The following is a 23,872-nucleotide window of genomic DNA, read 5'->3' as shown; positions in this document are numbered from 1 at the left end:
TTCACACGCCGCTTCTTACTGGAGATAAGAACAACACATAGGATTACATCTTACATCCATGCTTTGACAGACAGCAAGAGAAAGCTAGATGGAGGGAGAGAGAGAGCAGTTGACAGGCAGAGGAAGAGAGGATAGAAGATAAATGGATTAGATAAATGGAGGGAGAAATAAATAAATATGGAGGGAGGGAGAGAAGGAGCTAAAGGCAGACAGTGGTTTGAACCCCCCTCAAGCTTCTCAGAGTAGGAGTACTGTTTGCCGTTAAAGTCCAGAGCCCTCTAGTTGACCATCATAATACAACACAGAAGAAAGAATCCTGGTTGAATTTGGATTTGAACAAGATCTGCAAAACCTAAATTCAACCTCAGGGACTGTTCACAGTCAGTACCATACAACTATCATATCAGGGGTGATTTAATAAACAACGAAAATACTTGTCATATATTTACACCACAGAATTATCAGTAGAACTCAGTTTATTATTTTTTAAATACTTTTTACCCCAGTTGGTACTTACAGTCTTGTCCTATCGCTGCAACTCCTGTATGGATTCGAGAGAGGCGAAGGTCGAGAGCCGTGCGTCCTCCAAAACACGACCCTGCCGAGCCGCACTGCTTCTTGACACGGAAGCCAGACGCACCAACGTGTTGGAGGAAACACCGTACAGCTGGCGACCAATGTCAGCGTGCATGCACCTGTCCCGCCACAAGGAGTCGCTAGAGGGCGATGGGATGAGGACATCCCGGCTGGCCAAGCCCTCCCATAACCCGGACGACGTTGGGCCAATTGTGCGCCGCCTCATGGGTCTACCGGGCCCAGCTGGTTGCAACACAGCTTGGGATCAAACACGGGTCTGTAGTGACAACCTCTAGCACTGCGATGCAGTGCCTTAGACCACTGCGCCACTCGGGAGAACAAACAGTTTTGATCCGTGTGTTACCAGTCAGCTGTCATGCAGTGTACATGTCCTCTGTGTTGTACTCTGGTAGTATAGCCATCTGGAAGTTAGACACCTGCAGTGTACCTGGAATACAGATATACACTGAGTGTATAAAACATTAAGAACACCTGCTCTTTCCATGACATAGACTGACCAGGTGAAAGCTATGGTCCCTCATTGATGTCACTTGTTAAATCCGCTTTAAATCAGCGTAGAAGAAGGGTAGGAGACAGGTTAAAGACATGGATATTGTATGTGCCATTCAGAGGGTGAATGGGAAAGACAAAATATTGAAGTGCCTTTGAACAGGGTATGATGGTAGGTGCCAGGCGCACCGGTTTGAGTGTGTCAAACATTGCAACGCTGCTGGGTTTTTCACACAACAGTTTCCCGTGTGTATCAAGCATTGGAGTCAACATGGGTCAGTATGCCTGCAGAGCGCTTTGGACACCTTCTAGAGTCCATGCCCTGACAAATTGAGGCTGTTGTGAGGGCAGAAGGTTGTGCACACCTGCACAGAATAAAAATATTCCAAAACACACATCCTGTTTGCAACAATACTGCCAAAACATTTGGCAAAGAAATGAACTTTTTGTCCTGAATACAAAGCGTTAGGTTTGGGGCAAATCTAACACAACACATAAGTTTATACTTTCAAGTATGGTGGTGGCTGCATCATGTTATGGGTATGCTTGTAATCGTTAAGGAATGGGAAGTTTTTCAGGATACAAAACAAATGGAATGGAGCTAACCACAGGCAACATCCTAGAGGAAAACCTGGTTCAGTCTGCTTTCCACCAGACACTGGGAGATGAATGCACCTTTCAACAGGACAATAACTTAAAACACAAGGCCAAATATACACTGGAGTTGCTTGCCAAGAATACAGTGAATGTTTCTAAGTAGCCTAGTTACAGTTTTGACTTATCAGCTTGAAAATCTATGGCTGTCTACCAATGAACAGATGCTGTGGCTACATAACAGGTTGACAGGATCCCTGAAGATGTCATAGCAAAAGGACAGCAGGGATCTTTTCTCCCTTGGGAGACACGATCTGGAAGCCATTTTCTCTCACGGTCACACTCCTTCCTCCAGAATGGCTTCTGGAGGCAACGGGTCACTTCCAAGACTCACCCCTGGTTCGTTAGCAGGACCTGAAAGTCACGGTTTAGGTGGAATATTATTTTGTTCTGTTTTAACTCTGAATCTGGCTGTTTATAATGAGATGAAGTCTTGTTTTGAATACTTTTTTAGATGGAAATAATCACCTGTACCTGAGAGAGCTGAGTTTTCCAGTATATTACCGGATGACAATGTGAATGAGGGGTTGAACTTTCAGTCAACTAGAACCCTGCACATTGTGGTACTGTTCTCCTCAGTGTTCTAAACCAGGGCTGCTCAATTCTGGTCCTGGAGGGCCCAAACGCTTCTGTTTTGGGTTTCTACCAGGTAGAATAGTGCTCACCTGGTGTCCAGGTCGAAGTTAGTCCCTTAATAGAAGGAAAGGATGAAAACCAGAAGTGTTCTTGCCCTCCAGGACCGACATCGAACTGCCCTGTTCTGAACCTAGCCAGGTCCCAGATCTGTGTGTTCTTGTCAACTCTGTTGTCAAGTCATTGGTATGACAGCACACAAACAGCCTGGCACTCAGGCCGTTCTTAAATCTCACACGGAGAAAATTCACATTTTTTGTCCAATTTTATTATAGAGAATAACTGGTAATAACAAGACATACAACAGGCCGTACAAATCATTTACAATACACAGGGCGGATAGAATACCTCAGGTTTAGTTTGACAGATCCTTCTCTCTGACAGTCGGCCTGCTCTGCTGAGGTTCAAAGCCTACAGGACTGGTCAGGTTGTCTCCTAACAGGTCAAACCACCTGGAGCTGTGCAACTGCCAGGACACTTCATACATACCTAGTCCTCACTGACCAGGCATCGGTCAGCTCACCTGCCTACAGTATGAACACTCTGTACCCGTCCCAGGTAACAGCACCAAGTACCTGGGTTGGTTGTTCTAAACCCCTCTCTGAGACAACCCCACCACTAGATTGCATTATGTTTCATGGTTCTTTGAGCCAGATGGGAATCATTATCCTTATTATTATTATAACGCTCTGTCTGGCATCCTCCAGAACAGAAGCCTCTACTGGCTAAGCTTCCCAAATAATGTTACAATGAATATACAGTTAAGTGTGACTGACTGTCAAGTAGATTTTTAAGATGAGCAGAAACATCACATGAAGGGGAAGGGCAATGGTAGTGCACTGTGACGAGGGTGATCAAGAAAAAGGGCACCATTACCTTTAACATTCTATACATTTCACTGTCAAACAACCATTTTATGTTCATTGTAAAATAAAATTGAGTTGATTTGTAAGATTCTTTTTGACCTATAAACATGCATTGACAGACGTATGATAATCAATAGATGCTGTTGCACTAGACAGAGATTCTAACTATGCTGTACTTTTACAGAGGTCTTTGCTGGTACGATTCTCAGAGGGGAGAGCTTGCAGTAACTACCCAAGTATGGAAAGACTCTCTCAGTGAAAGTGTGTGCAACAGTGTGTAAACATGTGTTCTCATCAGGGTCAGAGAATGACAGCGCTCCTCTGTCCCAGTCCAGCTGAACTCTGATCCTCTTGGGTTTCTTTGCCACAGGGAGGACACTGGTTGATTCTGGTGGGGAAAATGCTCCGTATTTACCTTTGAAGTGCCAGAATCTCCAGTGTCCAGTATTAACTGCTCCCTTCCTCTGGACAGACTTTTCCATCACACCCAGTGACCAGAATGTATTGTTCCCAACCTCAACGTCCCAGCTGTGTGTCCCGGAGTTAAATCCCTCAGAACCCAAGACCCATGCATAGTAATCAAACCTCTCTGGGTTGTCAGGGAACTGCTGTTTCTCATTTGTGCATTCCACAATGGTCAGATTCTCAGATAGGACGAGACCTAGGTGGGCAGTGTTAGGGTCCAGAGTGACAGGACCTGAGTGCAAAGAGCAGATTTACTAGATTAGAACGGTGGGTGATTTCTGGTTGATGCTGTTTAAAAATATATATATTTTTGGATGCCTGGAAGAACAAGTCAAATTTATAATAGTTGTGTACCACTGTCAATGATACTGGTTATTTGTACTGCACAGTTGACGGTCAGGCAGATAAATGCATTTTAGTATCATCATAAATTGATATTTATTTACTGTATTGCACAATCCCTTGCATTTTCTCCCAGACTCTGAACTGCAGGTTTCCCAGGTGTTTGGCCACGTCTATCAGCGACCCTGAGACCAGCTGTGGATCCGGCAGTGTGCACTGGGTTCTGGAAGAACATTCAGGAGTCAGTGTTGCTGTAGGGTTGGATTCAGAACCACAGAACAGAGAGAGACAGCAGACAGATGACTTACCTTCTCACTATGGCCTTGTAGTTCTACAGAACAAAATAATAGATTGAGTCAGTCAATCAATATTAACCAGTCAATCGATAAACATACCCTAAAATTTAGAGAGAGCAGTGCTGACCTTCAGGAATGAGATGTCTTCAGCTCTCAGCTCCTCCTCTAAGGCTCTGATTATGTCTGAAAGTGATGATATCTCTCTGCTCATCTCCTCAATCTTCTCCTTCATCACCTGACTCCTCTGCTCCTCTTCCTCCCTCAGAACAGCTATCCTCACCTCCTCTTCCTCTCGTAGAAACTGGTGGAGCTTCTGAAAATCTTTTTTAATCACCATCTCTGTGTGCTGGGCCTTGTTCTGGACACAAGAGATAACAAAGGCATTACATTATTTAAATGTTCATTTTCACAGTTTATCCACAAAATACTTTTGAGTACAATCCATACAATTCTATGTTCTCTTACAACTCAGCATCCTCACCTTAATGTGTTTTACTGTTTGGTCACAGATTTGTTTAACTTTATTAAAGACCTCCAGCTTCTCCTGTAAGGGCTTCAGGAACGTCTGGAGTTCCTCCTGGAAAGAGACATTGTTTTATTGAAGAGAATTTGTACTTTGTTGTTTCATTACAGAGTTGATCGACATGGAGGGGAAGGTGAATGGACTGTTCCTCTCTGTGTACAAGCCAGGGTATGTGAGTATAGTAGTTAGGTGTCACGTGGTGAGTATAGTAGTTAGGTATCACGCCATATGTGTGTGGTTAGATGTTTGTACTCTTCAATCCAGATCTGTTTTTTACAGGAATTAGGAAATTATTTCAAATCAAATTTATAAATAAAGCCCTTCGTACATCAGCTGATATCTCAAAGTGCTGTACAGAAACCCAGCCTAAAACCCCAAACAGCAAGCAATGCAGGTGTAGAAGCACGGGGGCTAGGAAAAACTTTAGATAGGCCAAAAATGTGGCCCCATCTGAGGACACCCCCGGACAGGGCCAAACAGGAAGGATATAACCCCACCTACTTTGCCAAAGCACAGCCCCCACACCACAAGATGGATATCTTCAACCAACAATTTACCATCCTGAGACAAGGCTGAGTATAGCCCACAAAGATCTCCGCCACGGCACAACCCAAGGGGGGACGCCAACCCAGACAGGATGACCACATCAGTGAATCAACCTACTCAGGTGACGCACCCCCTCCAGGGATGGTATGAGAGAGCCCCAGTAAGCTCAGCCCCTGTAATAGGGTTAGAGGCAGAGAATCCCAGTGGAAAGAGGGGAACCGGCCAGGCAGAGACAGCAAGGGCGGTTCGTTGTTCCAGAGCCTTTCCGTTCACCTTCCCACTCCTGGGCCAGACTACACTCAATCATATGTCCCACTGAAGATATGAGTCTTCAGTAAGGACTTAAAGGTTGAGACCGAGTTTGCGTCTCTGACATGGGCAGGCAGACCGTTCCATAAAAATGGAGCTCCATAGGAGAAAGCCCTGCCTCCAGCTGTTTGCTTAGAAATTCTAGGGACAATTAGGAGGCCTGCGTCTTGTGACCGTAGCACAACCCAAGAGGGGGGGTGAATACCAAATACTTATTTTCCACCATAATTTGCAAATAAATTCATTAAAAATCCTACAATATGATTTTCTGGATTTTTTTCCCTCATTTTGTCTGTCATAGTTGAAGTGTACCTATGATGAAAATTACAGGCCTCTCATCTTTTAAAGTGGGAGAACTTGCACAATTGGTGGCTGACTAAATACTTCTTTGCCCCACTGTAGATTTCATGACTAGAAGCTCAAAAGACGAAAACGACTTTTTTTTTTGTAAATTGAAATTTGCTATGGTAAATGTTAGCGACACCTCCGCCTTTGCGGGATGCACGGGGGATATGTTCACTAGTGTAGCCAGGAGGTGAGGCCTCATTTAACACAGTAAATTCATCAGGCTTAAGCCATGTTTCAGTCAGGCCAATCACATCAAGATTATGATCAGTGGTTAGTTCATTGACTATAATTGCCTTTGAAGTAAGGGATCTAACATTAAAAAAGTAGCCCTATTTTTACCTTGAGCCAGCACCATCTTCAGATTCGCCTTAACGTCGGTAGCCCTGCCCCCTGGTAAACAGTGTATGATCGCTGGATGATTCGTTTTAAGTCTAATACTGCGGGTAATGGAGTCGCCAATGACTAGAGTTTTCAATTTGTCAGAGCTAATGGTGGGAAGCTTCGGTGTCTCAGACCCCGTAACGGGAGGAGTAGAGACCAGAGAAGACTCGGCCTCTGACTCGCTGCTTAATGGGGAAAACCGGTTGAAAGTTTCTTTCGGCTGAATGAGCGACACCGGTTGAGCGTTCCTACAGCATTTCCTTCCAGAAACCGTGAGAAAGTTGTCCGGCTGCGGGGACCGTGCGATGGGACTTATACTAACGTTACTATCTGTACTTACTGGTGGCACAGACGCTGTTTCATCCTTTCCTACACTGAAATGACCCTTGCCTAACGATTGCGTCTGAAGCTGGGCTTGTTGCACAGCTATCCTCGCCGTAAGGCGATCGTTCTCCTGTATATTATGAGTACAGCGACTGCAATTAGAAGGCATCATGTTAATGTTACTACTTAGCTTCGGCTGTTGGAGGTCCTGACGAACCGTGTCCAGATAAAGCGTCCGGAGTGAAAAAGTTGAGGGAAAAAACAAAAATATAAACGGTAATTAAAAAGTGAAAACCGTAAAGTTGTCAGGTAGCAAAATAGGTTGGCAACAAAACGCACAACAACACGTAAAAAAGTCTGCAAGTTGTGACCGGAAAGGAATATTGAGAAAAATACTTGGAAAATATAGATTTGACATTGTTTTCACACACGGAAGTACCGCCATAAAAACAACACATTGATAGTAACTGTATATTATATTTGATAAATGATCGATATGTACTGTATTTTAAATTCACCTGTTTATGCTACTTTACCTTTTGATACTGTGCAGTTTCATCTATGGGGCAGCAGTTGTGGTTTTTATGTTTTCTGGAGGCCTGACACACAACACAGATGGGCTGTTTATCATCCAGACAGAAGAGCTTGAGTTTCTCGTTGTGCAGATTGCAGTGCTCCTCAGACTCCCCTGAATTTCTCCGCCTCCTCTCCTGTAAGAAGGCCTCACACAGATTCTTTAAAACTAGGTTACAGGGAGGATTGCCTTTTGATTTGCTTCTCTTCCTGCACACTGGACATTCCCGAGATCGCCTCTGTTTCCAGTATTCCTGCAGACAGGCTTTACAGACGCTGTGGCTACACGACAAGACCACAGGATCTTTGAAGATCTCATGGCAAAAAGGACAGGAGAGATCCTCCTCAGGAGAAGCTGATCTGGAAGCCATTCTGTTTTTGAGACACTCCCTCATCTGGAATGATTTAGAGAAATCTCAATTTCATACTCCTCGCATCTTCTCTCCTTGCCTTCTTCTCAAAACCCATTGGAGGAGAAAGTCAGAGGGGCGGGACCTCTGGCTTTCTCATCCAATGGGTGTTGAGAAGGAGGCAAGGAGGGAGGATACACGGAGTATGAAATTGAGATTCACCCTCTGCCAAGTACCAAAGTTAACTTTCAAGGCTTTAGAAAGGAAACTGTGATTCAGCCAGCAGCCGCTTGAGGTCAGTGTTTGGCTAGTAATCCTTGCTGTGTAAAGACAGTCTAGTCACTGGGAGGAACTGAGCTTGTTCCCTTTATTCCAAAGGGGTGGGGCTTTCTGAGACCAGGAAACCTTTTTGGCATGGCAGTGCATGCGTTCTTATTATACCTCAGTAAGCACGCATAGAGAAATCAGGAGCATAGGGACAAGAGGGAGTGGCTAAGAGGTAGGGCTAGACTGTCTGAGAGACAAAGCTACCCTCACCACACTGTCCCTTCTCTGCCAACAGCTGAACATGAGGAAAAAGGAAGCAATTTTGCAAGCAGCTCAAGGACAAGCTCACAATTTCAGTCAATGTTTATCACTATTTATTACTATTTGCAGACTATTGGCAATCAAGGCCTTTATAAACCAATTATCTGTAGGCCCATACAAAATAATAATATGCCTATGCAATTTAACCTTTATTTAACTAAGCAAGTCAGTTAAGAACAAATTCTTATTTTCAATGACGGCCTACCCTGGTCAAACCCTAACCCAGACGACACTGGGCCAATTGTGCGCCGCCCTACGGGACTCCCAATCACAGCCAAATATGATACAGCCTGGATTTGAACAAGGGACTATAGTAAACCCTCTAGTACTGAGATGCTGTGCCTCAGACAGCTGCCCCACTCAGGAGCGGTTAGGAACCTTGGGTAGGGACTAATCAGTGATGTAATGAGTATGCAACCCAAACCATAGTAATATGAATCTCCCCGTAGCTGCAGCAGGCAGAGGAGATGTAACATGACTGGGCATTTCCACTGTTACAGAGGCCTTGAAGGGTAACATCCTCAGAGGGTGGAGTTTACAGCAATTGTCTGAAAAAACTATCAGTGAAAGTGTGTGTGAATGTCTGTATGTGCTGTTATGAGGGTCAGAGAAGGACAGCTTTCCTTTGATCCTCCTTATATGCTACTGTCAGGTATACTGTCAGGTACTGTGTCTACTGTCAGGTATACTGTCAGGTACTGTGTCTACTGTCAGGTCTACTGTCAGGTCTACTGTCAGGTACTGTGTCTACTGTCAGGTCTACTGTCAGGTACTGTGTCTACTGTCAGGTATACTGTCAGGTACTGTGTCTACTGTCAGGTCTACTGTCAGGTCTACTGTCAGGTACTGTGTCTACTGTGTCTACTGTCAGGTACCGTGTCTACTGGCAGGTCTACTGTCAGGTACTGTGTCTACTGTCAGGTCTACTGTCAGGTACTGTGTCTACTGTCAGGTCTACTGTCAGGTCTACTGTCAGGTACTGTGTCTACTGTCAGGTCTACTGTCAGGTACTGTGTCTACTGTCAGGTATACTGTCAGGTACTGTGTCTACTGGCAGGTCTACTGTCAGGTACTGTGTCTACTGTCAGGTCTACTGTCAGGTACCGTGTCTACTGTCAGGTCTACTGTCAGGTACCGTGTCTACTGGCAGGTCTACTGTCAGGTACTGTGTCTACTGTCAGGTCTACTGTCAGGTACCGTGTCTACTGTCAGGTCTACTGTCAGGTACTGTGTCTACTGTCAGGTCTACTGTCAGGTCTACTGTCAGGTCTACTGTCAGGTACTGTGTCTACTGTCAGGTCTACTGTCAGGTACTGTGTCTACTGTCAGGTCTACTGTCAGGTCTACTGTCAGGTACTGTGTCTACTGTCAGGTCCACTGTCAGGTCTACTGTCAGGTCTACTGTCAGGTCCACTGTCAGGTCTACTGTCAGGTACTGTGTCTACTGTCAGGTCTACTGTCAGGTACTGTGTCTACTGTCAGGTCCACTGTCAGGTCTACTGTCAGGTCTACTGTCAGGTCCACTGTCAGGTCTACTGTCAGGTACTGTGTCTACTGTCAGGTCTACTGTCAGGTACTGTGTCTACTGTCAGGTCCACTGTAAGGTACTGTGTCTACTGTCAGGTCTACTGTCAGGTACCGTGTCTACTGTCAGGTACTGAGTCTACTGTCAGGTCTACTGTCAGGTCTACTGTCAGGTACTGTGTCTACTGTCAGGTACTGAGTCTACTGTCAGGTCTACTGTCAGGTCTACTGTCAGGTACCGTGTCTACTGTCAGGTACTGAGTCTACTGTCAGGTCTACTGTCAGGTACTGTGTCTACTGTCAGGTCTACTGTCAGGTACCGTGTCTACTGTCAGGTACTGAGTCTACTGTCAGGTCTACTGTCAGGTCTACTGTCAGGTACCGTGTCTACTGTCAGGTACTGAGTCTACTGTCAGGTCTACTGTCAGATACTGTGTCTACTGTCAGGTCCACTGTCAGGTACTGTGTCTACTGTCAGGTCTACTGTCAGGTACCGTGTCTACTGTCAGGCATACTGTCAGGTACTGTGTCTACTGTCAGGTCTACTGTCAGGTACCGTGTCTACTGTCAGGTCTACTGTCAGGTACCGTGTCTACTGTCAGGTCTACTGTCAGGTCCACTGTCAGGTCTACTGTCAGGTCTACTGTCAGGTCTACTGTCAGGTCTACTGTCAGGTACCGTGTCTACTGTCAGGTCCACTGTCAGGTCTACTGTCAGGTCTACTGTCAGGTACCGTGTCTACTGTCAGGTCTACTGTCAGGTACCGTGTCTACTGTCAGGTCTACTGTCAGGTACTGTGTCTACTGTCAGGTACCGTGTCTACTGTCAGGTCTACTGTCAGGTCTACTGTCAGGTACCGTGTCTACTGTCAGGTATACTGTCAGGTCTACTGTCAGGTACCGTGTCTACTGTCAGGTATACTGTCAGGTCTACTGTCAGGTCTACTGTCAGGTACCGCGTCTACTGTCAGGTCTACTGGCAGGTCTACTGTCAGGTCTACTGTCAGGTCTACTGTCAGGTCTACTGGCAGGTACTGTGTCTACTGTCAGGTCTACTGTCAGGTCTACTGTCAGGTCTACTGTCAGGTCTACTGGCAGGTACTGTGTCTACTGTCAGGTCTACTGTCAGGTCTACTGTCAGGTCTACTGTCAGGTACTGTGTCTACTGGCAGGTCAACTGTCAGGTCTACTGTCAGGTACTGTGTCTACTTTCAGGTCTACTGTCAGGTACTGAGTCAACTGTCAGGTACTGTGTCTACTGTCAGGTACTGTTTCTACTGTCAGGTACTGTGTCTACTGTCAGGTCTACTGTCAGGTACTGCGTCTACTGTCAGGTCTACTGTCAGGTACTGTGTCTACTGTCAGGTCTACTGTCAGGTACCGTGTCTACTGGCAGGTCTACTGTCAGGTACTGTGTCTACTGTCAGGTCTACTGTCAGGTACCGTGTCTACTGTCAGGTCTACTGTCAGGTACTGTGTCTACTGTCAGGTCTACTGTCATGTACTGTGTCTACTGTCAGGTCTACTGTCAGGTACCGTGTCTACTGTCAGGTCTACTGTCAGGTACTGTGTCTACTGTCAGGTCTACTGTCAGGTTTACTGTCAGGTACTGTGTCTACTGTCAGGTCTACTGTCAGGTCTACTGTCAGGTCTACTGTCAGGTACTGTGTCTACTGTCAGGTCTACTGTCAGGTCTACTGTCAGGTACTGTGTCTACTGTCAGGTCCACTGTCAGGTCTACTGTCAGGTCTACTGTCAGGTCCACTGTCAGGTCTACTGTCAGGTACTGTGTCTACTGTCAGGTCTACTGTCAGGTACTGTGTCTACTGTCAGGTCCACTGTCAGGTCTACTGTCAGGTCTACTGTCAGGTCCACTGTCAGGTCTACTGTCAGGTACTGTGTCTACTGTCAGGTCTACTGTCAGGTACTGTGTCTACTGTCAGGTCCACTGTCAGGTACTGTGTCTACTGTCAGGTCTACTGTCAGGTACTGTGTCTACTGTCAGGTCTACTGTCAGGTCTACTGTCAGGTCTACTGTCAGGTACTGTGTCTACTGTCAGGTCTACTGTCAGGTCTACTGTCAGGTACTGTGTCTACTGTCAGGTCCACTGTCAGGTCTACTGTCAGGTCTACTGTCAGGTCCACTGTCAGGTCTACTGTCAGGTACTGTGTCTACTGTCAGGTCTACTGTCAGGTACTTTGTCTACTGTCAGGTCCACTGTCAGGTCTACTGTCAGGTCTACTGTCAGGTACTGTGTCTACTGTCAGGTCCACTGTCAGGTCTACTGTCAGGTACTGTGTCTACTGTCAGGTCTACTGGCAGGTACTGTGTCTACTGTCAGGTCTACTGTCAGGTACTGCGTCTACTGTCAGGTCTACTGTCAGGTCTACTGTCAGGTCTACTGTCAGGTACTGTGTCTACTGTGTCTACTGTCAGGTACTGCGTCTACTGTCAGGTACTGTGTCTACTGTCAAGTACTGCGTCTACTGTCAGGTCTACTGTCAGGTACTGAGTCTACTGTCAGGTACTGAGTCTACTGTCAGGTCTACTGTCAGGTACTGTGTCTACTGTCAGGTCTACTGTCAGGTACTGAGTCTACTGTCAGGTCTACTGTGTCTACTGTCAGGTACTGCGTCTACTGTCAGGTACTGTGTCTACTGTCAGGTACTGTGTCTACTGTCAGGTACTGTGTCTACTGTCAGGTCTACTGTCAAGTACTGCGTCTACTGTCAGGTCTACTGTCAGGTCTACTGTCAGGTCTACTGTGTCTACTGTCAGGTACTGCGTCTACTGTCAGGTACTGTGTCTACTGTCAGGTACTGTGTCTACTGTCAGGTACTGTGTCTACTGTCAGGTCTACTGTCAGGCACTGAGTCTACTGTCAGGTACTGAGTCTACTGTCAGGTACTGTGTCTACTGTCAGGTCTACTGTCAGGTACTGAGTCTACTGTCAGGTACTGAGTCTACTGTCAGGTCTACTGTCAGGTCTACTGTCAGGTACTGTGTCTACTGTCAGGTACTGTGTCTACTGTCAGGTCTACTGTCAGGTCTACTGTCAGGTACTGAGTCTACTGTCAGGTACTGTGTCTACTGTCAGGTACTGTGTCTACTGTCAGGTACTGTGTCTACTGTCAGGTCTACTGTCAGGTACCGTGTCTACTGTCAGGTCTACTGTCAGGTACCGTGTCTACTGTCAGGTCTACTGTCAGGTCCACTGTCAGGTCTACTGTCAGGTCTACTGTCAGGTCTACTGTCAGGTACCGTGTCTACTGTCAGGTCCACTGTCAGGTCTACTGTCAGGTCTACTGTCAGGTACCGTGTCTACTGTCAGGTCTACTGTCAGGTACCGTGTATACTGTCAGGTCTACTGTCAGGTACTGTGTCTACTGTCAGGTACCGTGTCTACTGTCAGGTCTACTGTCAGGTACCGTGTCTACTGTCAGGTCTACTGTCAGGTACTGTGTCTACTGTCAGGTACCGTGTCTACTGTCAGGTCTACTGTCAGGTACCGTGTCTACTGTCAGGTATACTGTCAGGTCTACTGTCAGGTACCGTGTCTACTGTCAGGTATACTGTCAGGTCTACTGTCAGGTCCACTGTCAGGTACCGCGTCTACTGTCAGGTCTACTGGCAGGTCTACTGTCAGGTCTACTGTCAGGTCTACTGTCAGGTCTACTGGCAGGTACTGTGTCTACTGTCAGGTCTACTGTCAGGTCTACTGTCAGGTCTACTGGCAGGTACTTTGTCTACTGTCAGGTCTACTGTCAGGTCTACTGTCAGGTCTACTGTCAGGTACTGTGTCTACTGTCAGGTCCACTGTCAGGTCTACTGTCAGGTACTGTGTCTACTGTCAGGTCTACTGGCAGGTACTGTGTCTACTGTCAGGTCTACTGTCAGGTACTGCGTCTACTGTCAGGTCTACTGTCAGGTCTACTGTCAGGTCTACTGTCAGGTACTGTGTCTACTGTGTCTACTGTCAGGTACTGCGTCTACTGTCAGGTACTGTGTCTACTGTCAAGTACTGCGTCTACTGTCAGGTCTACTGTCAGGTACTGAGTCTACTGTCAGGTACTGAGTCTACTGTCAGGTCTACTGTCAGGTACTGTGTCTACTGTCAGGTCTACTGTCAGGTACTGAGTCTACTGTCAGGTCTACTGTGTCTACTGTCAGGTACTGCGTCTACTGTCAGGTACTGTGTCTACTGTCAGGTACTGTGTCTACTGTCAGGTACTGTGTCTACTGTCAGGTCTACTGTCAAGTACTGCGTCTACTGTCAGGTCTACTGTCAGGTCTACTGTCAGGTCTACTGTGTCTACTGTCAGGTACTGCGTCTACTGTCAGGTACTGTGTCTACTGTCAGGTACTGTGTCTACTGTCAGGTACTGTGTCTACTGTCAGGTCTACTGTCAGGCACTGAGTCTACTGTCAGGTACTGAGTCTACTGTCAGGTACTGTGTCTACTGTCAGGTCTACTGTCAGGTACTGAGTCTACTGTCAGGTACTGAGTCTACTGTCAGGTCTACTGTCAGGTCTACTGTCAGGTACTGTGTCTACTGTCAGGTACTGTGTCTACTGTCAGGTCTACTGTCAGGTCTACTGTCAGGTACTGAGTCTACTGTCAGGTACTGTGTCTACTGTCAGGTACTGTGTCTACTGTCAGGTACTGTGTCTACTGTCAGGTACCGTGTCTACTGTCAGGTACTGTCAGGTCAACTGTCAGTACCATGTTTACTGTCAGGTCTACTGTGTCTACTGTCAGGTATACTGTCAGGTACTGTGTCTACTGTCAGGTACTGTGTCTACTGTCAGGTCTACTGGCAGGTACTGTGTCTACTGTCAGGTCTACTGTCAGGTACCGTGTCTACTGTCAGGTCTACTGTCAGTACCATGTTTACTGTCAGGTCTACTGTCAGGTATACTGTGTCTACTGTCAGGTACTATGTCTACTGTCAGGTACCGTGTCTACTGTCAGGTACTGTGTCTACTGTCAGGTCTACTGTCAGGTACTGTGTCTACTGTCAGGTCTACTGTCAGGTACTGTGTCTACTGTCAGGTCTACTGTCAGGTACTGTGTCTACTGTCAGGTACTGTGTCTACTGTCAGGTCTACTGTCAGGTACTGTGTCTACTGTCAGGTCTACTGTCAGGTACTGTGTCTACTGTCAGGTACTGTGTCTACTGTCAGGTCTACTGTCAGGTACTGTGTCTACTGTCAGGTACTGTGTCTACTGTCAGGTACTGTGTCTACTGTCAGGTCTACTGGCAGGTACTGTGTCTACTGTCAGGTCTACTGGCAGGTACCATGTCTACTGTCAGGTCAACTGTCAGGTACTGTGTCTACTGTCAGGTACTGTGTCTACTGTCAGGTACTGTGTCTACTGTCAGGTCTACTGGCAGGTACTGTGTCTACTGTCAGGTACCGTGTCTACTGTCAGGTCTACTGTCAGGTACTGTGTCTACTGTCAGGTACTGTGTCTACTGTCAGGTCTACTGTCAGGTACCACGTCTACTGTCAGGTCTACTGTCAGGTACTGTGTCTACTGTCAGGTACTGTGTCTACTGTCAGGTACTGTGTCTACTGTCAGGTACTGTGTCTACTGTCAGGTACTGTGTCTACTGTCAGGTGCTGTGTCTACTGTCAGGTCTACTGTCAGGTACTGTGTCTACTGTCAGGTACTGTGTCTACTGTCAGTTACTGTGTCTACTGTCAGGTGCTGTGTCTACTGTCAGGTACTGTGTCTACTGTCAGTTACTGTGTCTACTGTCAGGTGCTGTGTCTACTGTCAGGTACTGTGTCTACTGTCAGTTACTGTGTCTACTGTCAGGTGCTGTGTCTACTGTCAGGTACTGTGTCTACTGTCAGGTCTACTGTCAGGTCTACTGTCATGTACTGTGCCTACTGTCAGTTACTGTGTCTACTGTCAGGTACTGAGTCTACTCTCAGGTCTACTTTGTCTACTGTCAGGTACTGTGTCTACTGTCAGGTACTGTGTCTACTGTCAGGTCCACTGGCAGGTCAACTGTCAGGTCTACTGTCAGGTACTGTGTCTACTTTCAGGTCTACTGTCAGGTACTGAGTCTACTGTCAGGTACTGTGTCTACTGTCAGGTACTGTTTCTACTGTCAGGTACTGTGTCTACTGTCAGGTCTACTGTCAGGTACTGCGTCTACTGTCAGGTCTACTGTCAGGTACTGTGTCTACTGTCAGGTACTGTGTCTACTGTCAGGTACTGTGTCTACTGTCAGGTCTACTGTCAGGTACTGTGTCTACTGTCAGGTCTACTGTCAGGTACTGTGTCTACTGTCAGGTCTACTGTCAGGTACTGTGTCTACTGTCAGGTCTACTGTCAGGTACTGTGTCTACTGTCAGGTCTACTGTCAGGTACTGTGTCTACTGTCAGGTACTGAGTCTACTGTCAGGTACTGTGTCTACTGTCAGGTACTGTGTCTACTGTCAGGTACTGTGTCTACTGTCAGGTCTACTGGCAGGTACTGTGTCTACTGTCAGGTCTACTGGCAGGTACCATGTCTACTGTCAGGTCAACTGTCAGGTACTGTGTCTACTGTCAGGTACTGTGTCTACTGTCAGGTCTACTGGCAGGTACTGTGTCTACTGTCAGGTACCGTGTCTACTGTCAGGTCTACTGTCAGGTACTGTGTCTACTGTCAGGTACTGTGTCTACTGTCAGGTACTGGGTCTACTGTCAGGTCTACTGTCAGGTACTGTGTCTACTGTCAGGTACCGCGTCTACTGTCAGGTCTACTGTCAGGTACTGTGTCTACTGTCAGGTCTACTGTCAGGTCAACTGTCAGGTACCGTGTCTACTGTCAGGTACTGTGTCTACTGTCAGGTACTGTGTCTACTGTCAGGTACTGTGTCTACTGTCAGTTACTGTGTCTACTGTCAGGTGCTGTGTCTACTGTCAGGTCTACTGTCAGGTCTACTGTCAGTTACTGTGTCTACTGTCAGGTGCTGTGTCTACTGTCAGGTACTGTGTCTACTGTCAGTTACTGTGTCTACTGTCAGGTGCTGTGTCTACTGTCAGGTACTGTGTCTACTGTCAGGTCCACTGTCAGGTCAACTGTCAGGTACTGTGTCTACTGTCAGGTCTACTGTCATGTACTGTGCCTACTGTCAGTTACTGTGTCTACTGTCAGGTACTGAGTCTACTGTCAGGTACTGAGTCTACTGTCAGGTCTACTTTGTCTACTGTCAGGTACTGTGTCTACTGTCAGGTCTACTGTGTCTACTGTCAGGTACTGTGTCTACTGTCAGGTCTACTGTGTCTACTGTCAGGTCTACTGTGTCTACTGTCAGGTACTGTGTCTACTGTCAGGTCCACTGGCAGGTCAACTGTCAGGTCTACTGGCAGTTCAACTGTCAGGTCTACTGTCAGGTCTACTGTGTCTACTGTCAGGTACTGTGTCTACTGTCAGGTCTACTGTGTCTACTGTCAGGTCTACTGTGTCTACTGTCAGGTACTGTGTCTACTGTCAGGTCTACTGTGTCTACTGTCAGGTACTGTGTCTACTGTCAGGTCCACTGGCAGGTCAACTGTCAGGTCTACTGGCAGGTCAACTGTCAGGTCTACTGTCAGGTACTGCGTCTACTGTCAGGTCTACTGTCAGGTACTGTGTCTACTGTCAGGTATACTGTGTCTACTGTCAGGTCTACTGTCAGGTACTGTGTCTACTGTCAGGTACTGTGTCTACTGTCAGGTCTACTGTCAGGTACTGTGTCTACTGTCAGGTCTACTGTCAGGTACTGTGTCTACTGTCAGGTCTACTGTCAGGTACTGTGTCTACTGTCAGGTACTGTGTCTACTGTCAGGTCTACTGTCAGGTACTGTGTCTACTGTCAGGTCTACTGTCAGGTACTGTGTCTACTGTCAGGTCTACTGTCTGTTACTGTGTCTACTGTCAGGTCTACTGTCAGGTACTGTGTCTACTGTCAGGTACTGAGTCTACTGTCAGGTCTACTGTCAGGTACTGTGTCTACTGTCAGGTATACTGTGTCTACTGTCAGGTCTACTGTCAGGTACTGTGTCGACTGTCAGGTCTACTGTCAGGTACTGTGTCTACTGTCAGGTACTGTGTCTACTGTCAGGTATACTGTGTCTACTGTCAGGTCTACTGTCAGGTACTGTGTCGACTGTCAGGTCTACTGTCAGGTACCGTGTCTACTGTCAGATCTACTGTCAGGTACTGTGTCTACTGTCAGGTACTGAGTCTACTGTCAGGTCTACTGTCAGGTCTACTGTCAGGTACTGTGTCTACTGTCAGGTATACTGTGTCTACTGTCAGGTCTACTGTCAGGTACTGTGTCTACTGTCAGGTACTGTGTCTACTGTCAGGTACTGTGTCTACTGTCAGGTCTACTGTCAGGTACTTTGTCTACTGTCAGGGCTACTGTCAGGTACTGTGTCTACTGTCAGGTCTACTGTCATGTACTGTGTCTACTGTCAGGTCTACTGTCAGGTACCGTGTCTACTGTCAGGTCTACTGTCAGGTACTGTGTCTACTGTCAGGTCTACTGTCAGGTACTGTGTCTACTGTCAGGTCTACTGTCATGTACTGTGTCTACTGTCAGGTCTACTGTCAGGTACTGTGTCTACTGTCAGGTCTACTGTCAGGTCTACTGTCAGGTACCGTGTCTACTGTCAGGTCTACTGTCAGGTACTGTGTCTACTGTCAGGTCTACTGTCAGGTACTGTGTCTACTGTCAGGTCTACTGTCAGGTACTGTGTCTACTGTCAGGTCTACTGTCATGTACTGTGTCTACTGTCAGGTCTACTGTCAGGTACTGTGTCTACTGTCAGGTACTGTGTCTACTGTCAGGTACTGTGTCTACTGTCAGGTACTGTGTCTACTGTCAGGTCTACTGTCAGGTACTGTGTCTACTGTCAGGTCTACTGTCAGGTACTGTGTCTACTGTCAGGTCTACTGTCAGGTACTGTGTCTACTGTCAGGTCTACTGTCATGTACTGTGTCTACTGTCAGGTCTACTGTCAGGTACTGTGTCTACTGTCAGGTACTGTGTCTACTGTCAGGTACTGTGTCTACTGTCAGGTCTACTGTCATGTACTGTGTCTACTGTCAGGTCAACTGTCAGGCACCGTGTCTACTGTCAGGTACTGTGTCTACTGTCAGGTACTGTGTCTACTGTCAGGTCTACTGTCAGGTACTGTGTCTACTGTCAGGTCTACTGTCAGGTACTGTGTCTACTGTCAGGTCTACTGTCAGGTACTGTGTCTACTGTCAGGTCTACTGTCATGTACTGTGTCTACTGTCAGGTCTACTGTCAGGTACTGTGTCTACTGTCAGGTACTGTGTCTACTGTCAGGTACTGTGTCTACTGTCAGGTCTACTGTCAGGTACTGTGTCTACTGTCAGGTACCGTGTCTACTGTCAGGTACTGTGTCTACTGTCAGGTACTGTGTCTACTGTCAGTTACTGTGTCTACTGTCAGGTACTGTGTCTACTGTCAGGTCTACTGTCAGGTCTACTGTAAGGTCTACTGTCAGTTACTGTGTCTACTGTCAGGTCAACTGTCAGTTACTGTGTCTACTGTCAGGTACCGTGTCTACTGTCAGGTACTGTGTCTACTGTCAGGTACTGTGTCTACTGTCAGGTATTGTGTCTACTGTCAGGTACTGTGTCTACTGTCAGTTACTGAGTCTACTGTCAGGTACTGTGTCTACTGTCAGGTACTGTGTCTACTGTCAGGTCTACTGTCAGGTGCTGTGTCTACTGTCAGGTCTTCTGTGAGGTCTACTGTCAGGTACTGTGTCTACGGTCAGGTATACTGTCAGGTACCGTGTCTACTGTCAGGTCTACTGTCAGGTACTGTGTCTACTGTCAGGTATACTGTCAGGTCAACTGTCAGGTACTGTGTCTACTGTCAGGTCTACTGTCAGGTACTGTGTCTACTGTCAGGTCTACTGTCAGGTACTGTGTCTACTGTCAGGTACTGAGTCTACTGTCAGGTACCGTGTCTACTGTCAGGTACTGTGTCTACTGTCAGGTCTACTGTCAGGTACTGTGTCTACTGTCAGGTACTGTGTCTACTGTCAGGTACTGTGTCTACTGTCAGGTCTACTGGCAGGTACTGTGTCTACTGTCAGGTCTACTGGCAGGTACCATGTCTACTGTCAGGTCAACTGTCAGGTACTCTGTCTACTGTCAGGTACTGTGTCTACTGTCAGGTACTGTGTCTACTGTCAGGTCTACTGGCAGGTACTGTGTCTACTGTCAGGTACCGTGTCTACTGTCAGGTCTACTGTCAGGTACTGTGTCTACTGTCAGGTACTGTGTCTACTGTCAGGTCTACTGTCAGGTACCACGTCTACTGTCAGGTCTACTGTCAGGTACTGTGTCTACTGTCAGGTACTGTGTCTACTGTCAGGTACTGTGTCTACTGTCAGGTACTGTGTCTACTGTCAGGTACTGTGTCTACTGTCAGGTGCTGTGTCTACTGTCAGGTCTACTGTCAGGTACTGTGTCTACTGTCAGGTACTGTGTCTACTGTCAGTTACTGTGTCTACTGTCAGGTGCTGTGTCTACTGTCAGGTACTGTGTCTACTGTCAGTTACTGTGTCTACTGTCAGGTGCTGTGTCTACTGTCAGGTACTGTGTCTACTGTCAGTTACTGTGTCTACTGTCAGGTGCTGTGTCTACTGTCAGGTACTGTGTCTACTGTCAGGTCTACTGTCAGGTCTACTGTCATGTACTGTGCCTACTGTCAGTTACTGTGTCTACTGTCAGGTACTGAGTCTACTGTCAGGTCTACTTTGTCTACTGTCAGGTACTGTGTCTACTGTCAGGTACTGTGTCTACTGTCAGGTCCACTGGCAGGTCAACTGTCAGGTCTACTGTCAGGTACTGTGTCTACTTTCAGGTCTACTGTCAGGTACTGAGTCTACTGTCAGGTACTGTGTCTACTGTCAGGTACTGTTTCTACTGTCAGGTACTGTGTCTACTGTCAGGTCTACTGTCAGGTACTGCGTCTACTGTCAGGTCTACTGTCAGGTACTGTGTCTACTGTCAGGTACTGTGTCTACTGTCAGGTACTGTGTCTACTGTCAGGTCTACTGTCAGGTACTGTGTCTACTGTCAGGTCTACTGTCAGGTACTGTGTCTACTGTCAGGTCTACTGTCAGGTACTGTGTCTACTGTCAGGTCTACTGTCAAGTACTGTGTCTACTGTCAGGTCTACTGTCAGGTACTGTGTCTACTGTCAGGTACTGAGTCTACTGTCAGGTACTGTGTCTACTGTCAGGTACTGTGTCTACTGTCAGGTACTGTGTCTACTGTCAGGTCTACTGGCAGGTACTGTGTCTACTGTCAGGTCTACTGGCAGGTACCATGTCTACTGTCAGGTCAACTGTCAGGTACTGTGTCTACTGTCAGGTACTGTGTCTACTGTCAGGTCTACTGGCAGGTACTGTGTCTACTGTCAGGTACTGTGTCTACTGTCAGGTCTACTGGCAGGTACTGTGTCTACTGTCAGGTACTGTGTCTACTGTCAGGTACTGGGTCTACTGTCAGGTCTACTGTCAGGTACTGTGTCTACTGTCAGGTACCGCGTCTACTGTCAGGTCTACTGTCAGGTACTGTGTCTACTGTCAGGTCTACTGTCAGGTCAACTGTCAGGTACCGTGTCTACTGTCAGGTACTGTGTCTACTGTCAGGTACTGTGTCTACTGTCAGGTACTGTGTCTACTGTCAGTTACTGTGTCTACTGTCAGGTGCTGTGTCTACTGTCAGGTCTACTGTCAGGTCTACTGTCAGTTACTGTGTCTACTGTCAGGTGCTGTGTCTACTGTCAGGTACTGTGTCTACTGTCAGTTACTGTGTCTACTGTCAGGTGCTGTGTCTACTGTCAGGTACTGTGTCTACTGTCAGGTCCACTGTCAGGTCAACTGTCAGGTACTGTGTCTACTGTCAGGTCTACTGTCATGTACTGTGCCTACTGTCAGTTACTGTGTCTACTGTCAGGTACTGAGTCTACTGTCAGGTACTGAGTCTACTGTCAGGTCTACTTTGTCTACTGTCAGGTACTGTGTCTACTGTCAGGTCTACTGTGTCTACTGTCAGGTACTGTGTCTACTGTCAGGTCTACTGTGTCTACTGTCAGGTCTACTGTGTCTACTGTCAGGTACTGTGTCTACTGTCAGGTCCACTGGCAGGTCAACTGTCAGGTCTACTGGCAGGTCAACTGTCAGGTCTACTGTCAGGTCTACTGTGTCTACTGTCAGGTACTGTGTCTACTGTCAGGTCTACTGTGTCTACTGTCAGGTCTACTGTGTCTACTGTCAGGTACTGTGTCTACTGTCAGGTCTACTGAGTCTACTGTCAGGTACTGTGTCTACTGTCAGGTCTACTGTGTCTACTGTCAGGTACTGTGTCTACTGTCAGGTCCACTGGCAGGTCAACTGTCAGGTCTACTGGCAGGTCAACTGTCAGGTCTACTGTCAGGTACTGCGTCTACTGTCAGGTCTACTGTCAGGTACTGTGTCTACTGTCAGGTATACTGTGTCTACTGTCAGGTCTACTGTCAGGTACTGTGTCTACTGTCAGGTACTGTGTCTACTGTCAGGTCTACTGTCAGGTACTGTGTCTACTGTCAGGTCTACTGTCAGGTACTGTGTCTACTGTCAGGTCTACTGTCAGGTACTGTGTCTACTGTCAGGTACTGTGTCTACTGTCAGGTCTACTGTCAGGTACTGTGTCTACTGTCAGGTCTACTGTCAGGTACTGTGTCTACTGTCAGGTACTGAGTCTACTGTCAGGTACTGTGTCTACTGTCAGGTCTACTGTCTGTTACTGTGTCTACTGTCAGGTCTACTGTCAGGTACTGTGTCTACTGTCAGGTACTGAGTCTACTGTCAGGTCTACTGTCAGGTACTGTGTCTACTGTCAGGTATACTGTGTCTACTGTCAGGTCTACTGTCAGGTACTGTGTCGACTGTCAGGTCTACTGTCAGGTACTGTGTCTACTGTCAGGTACTGTGTCTACTGTCAGGTATACTGTGTCTACTGTCAGGTCTACTGTCAGGTACTGTGTCGACTGTCAGGTCTACTGTCAGGTACCGTGTCTACTGTCAGATCTACTGTCAGGTACTGTGTCTACTGTCAGGTACTGAGTCTACTGTCAGGTCTACTGTCAGGTCTACTGTCAGGTACTGTGTCTACTGTCAGGTATACTGTGTCTACTGTCAGGTCTACTGTCAGGTACTGTGTCTACTGTCAGGTACTGTGTCTACTGTCAGGTACTGTGTCTACTGTCAGGTCTACTGTCAGGTACTTTGTCTACTGTCAGGGCTACTGTCAGGTACTGTGTCTACTGTCAGGTCTACTGTCATGTACTGTGTCTACTGTCAGGTCTACTGTCAGGTACCGTGTCTACTGTCAGGTCTACTGTCAGGTACTGTGTCTACTGTCAGGTCTACTGTCAGGTACTGTGTCTACTGTCAGGTCTACTGTCATGTACTGTGTCTACTGTCAGGTCTACTGTCAGGTACTGTGTCTACTGTCAGGTCTACTGTCAGGTCTACTGTCAGGTACCGTGTCTACTGTCAGGTCTACTGTCAGGTACTGTGTCTACTGTCAGGTCTACTGTCAGGTACTGTGTCTACTGTCAGGTCTACTGTCAGGTACTGTGTCTACTGTCAGGTCTACTGTCATGTACTGTGTCTACTGTCAGGTCTACTGTCAGGTACTGTGTCTACTGTCAGGTACTGTGTCTACTGTCAGGTACTGTGTCTACTGTCAGGTACTGTGTCTACTGTCAGGTCTACTGTCAGGTACTGTGTCTACTGTCAGGTCTACTGTCAGGTACTGTGTCTACTGTCAGGTCTACTGTCAGGTACTGTGTCTACTGTCAGGTCTACTGTCATGTACTGTGTCTACTGTCAGGTCTACTGTCAGGTACTGTGTCTACTGTCAGGTACTGTGTCTACTGTCAGGTACTGTGTCTACTGTCAGGTCTACTGTCATGTACTGTGTCTACTGTCAGGTCAACTGTCAGGCACCGTGTCTACTGTCAGGTACTGTGTCTACTGTC

General features: G+C 47.2%; 1 protein-coding gene across 1 annotated transcript; it reads right to left on the bottom strand.

Annotated features, from left to right (window-relative positions):
* Positions 1–2,625: 2,625 nt before the first annotated feature.
* On the bottom strand, positions 2,626–7,762 carry LOC135517164 (zinc-binding protein A33-like). The gene is made up of 6 exons (XM_064941221.1): positions 7,310–7,762; positions 4,824–4,919; positions 4,470–4,700; positions 4,355–4,377; positions 4,151–4,269; positions 2,626–3,936 (listed from the first exon to the last, which is right to left on the bottom strand). Exons 1-6 carry the CDS (start codon positions 7,739–7,741, stop codon positions 3,401–3,403), a joined length of 1,437 nt encoding a protein of 478 aa, XP_064797293.1. The 5' UTR covers positions 7,742–7,762; the 3' UTR covers positions 2,626–3,400.
* Positions 7,763–23,872: the final 16,110 nt, after the last annotated feature.

This window comes from Oncorhynchus masou, chromosome 28, assembly GCF_036934945.1.
Source record: "Oncorhynchus masou masou isolate Uvic2021 chromosome 28, UVic_Omas_1.1, whole genome shotgun sequence".
Lineage (NCBI taxonomy): Eukaryota > Metazoa > Chordata > Actinopteri > Salmoniformes > Salmonidae > Oncorhynchus > Oncorhynchus masou.
The sequence above is the reverse complement of the archived record's forward strand: the minus strand, read 5'-3'. Positions and strand labels throughout refer to the sequence as shown.

What these genes read in the sequence shown, in the direction of transcription:
- LOC135517164 (XM_064941221.1), bottom strand. Translation starts at nt 7,741, where the DNA reads ATGAGGGAGTGTCTCAAAAACAGAATGGCTTCCAGATCAGCTTCTCCT. An exon ending in TACAAGGCCATAGTGAGAAG is followed by an intron (nt 4,270 to 4,354) that starts GTAAGTCATCTG and finishes ATGTTCTTCCAG; the next exon opens with AACCCAGTGCACACTGCCGG. An exon ending in GCAAGGGATTGTGCAATACA is followed by an intron (nt 3,937 to 4,150) that starts GTAAATAAATAT and finishes CTTTGCACTCAG; the next exon opens with GTCCTGTCACTCTGGACCCT.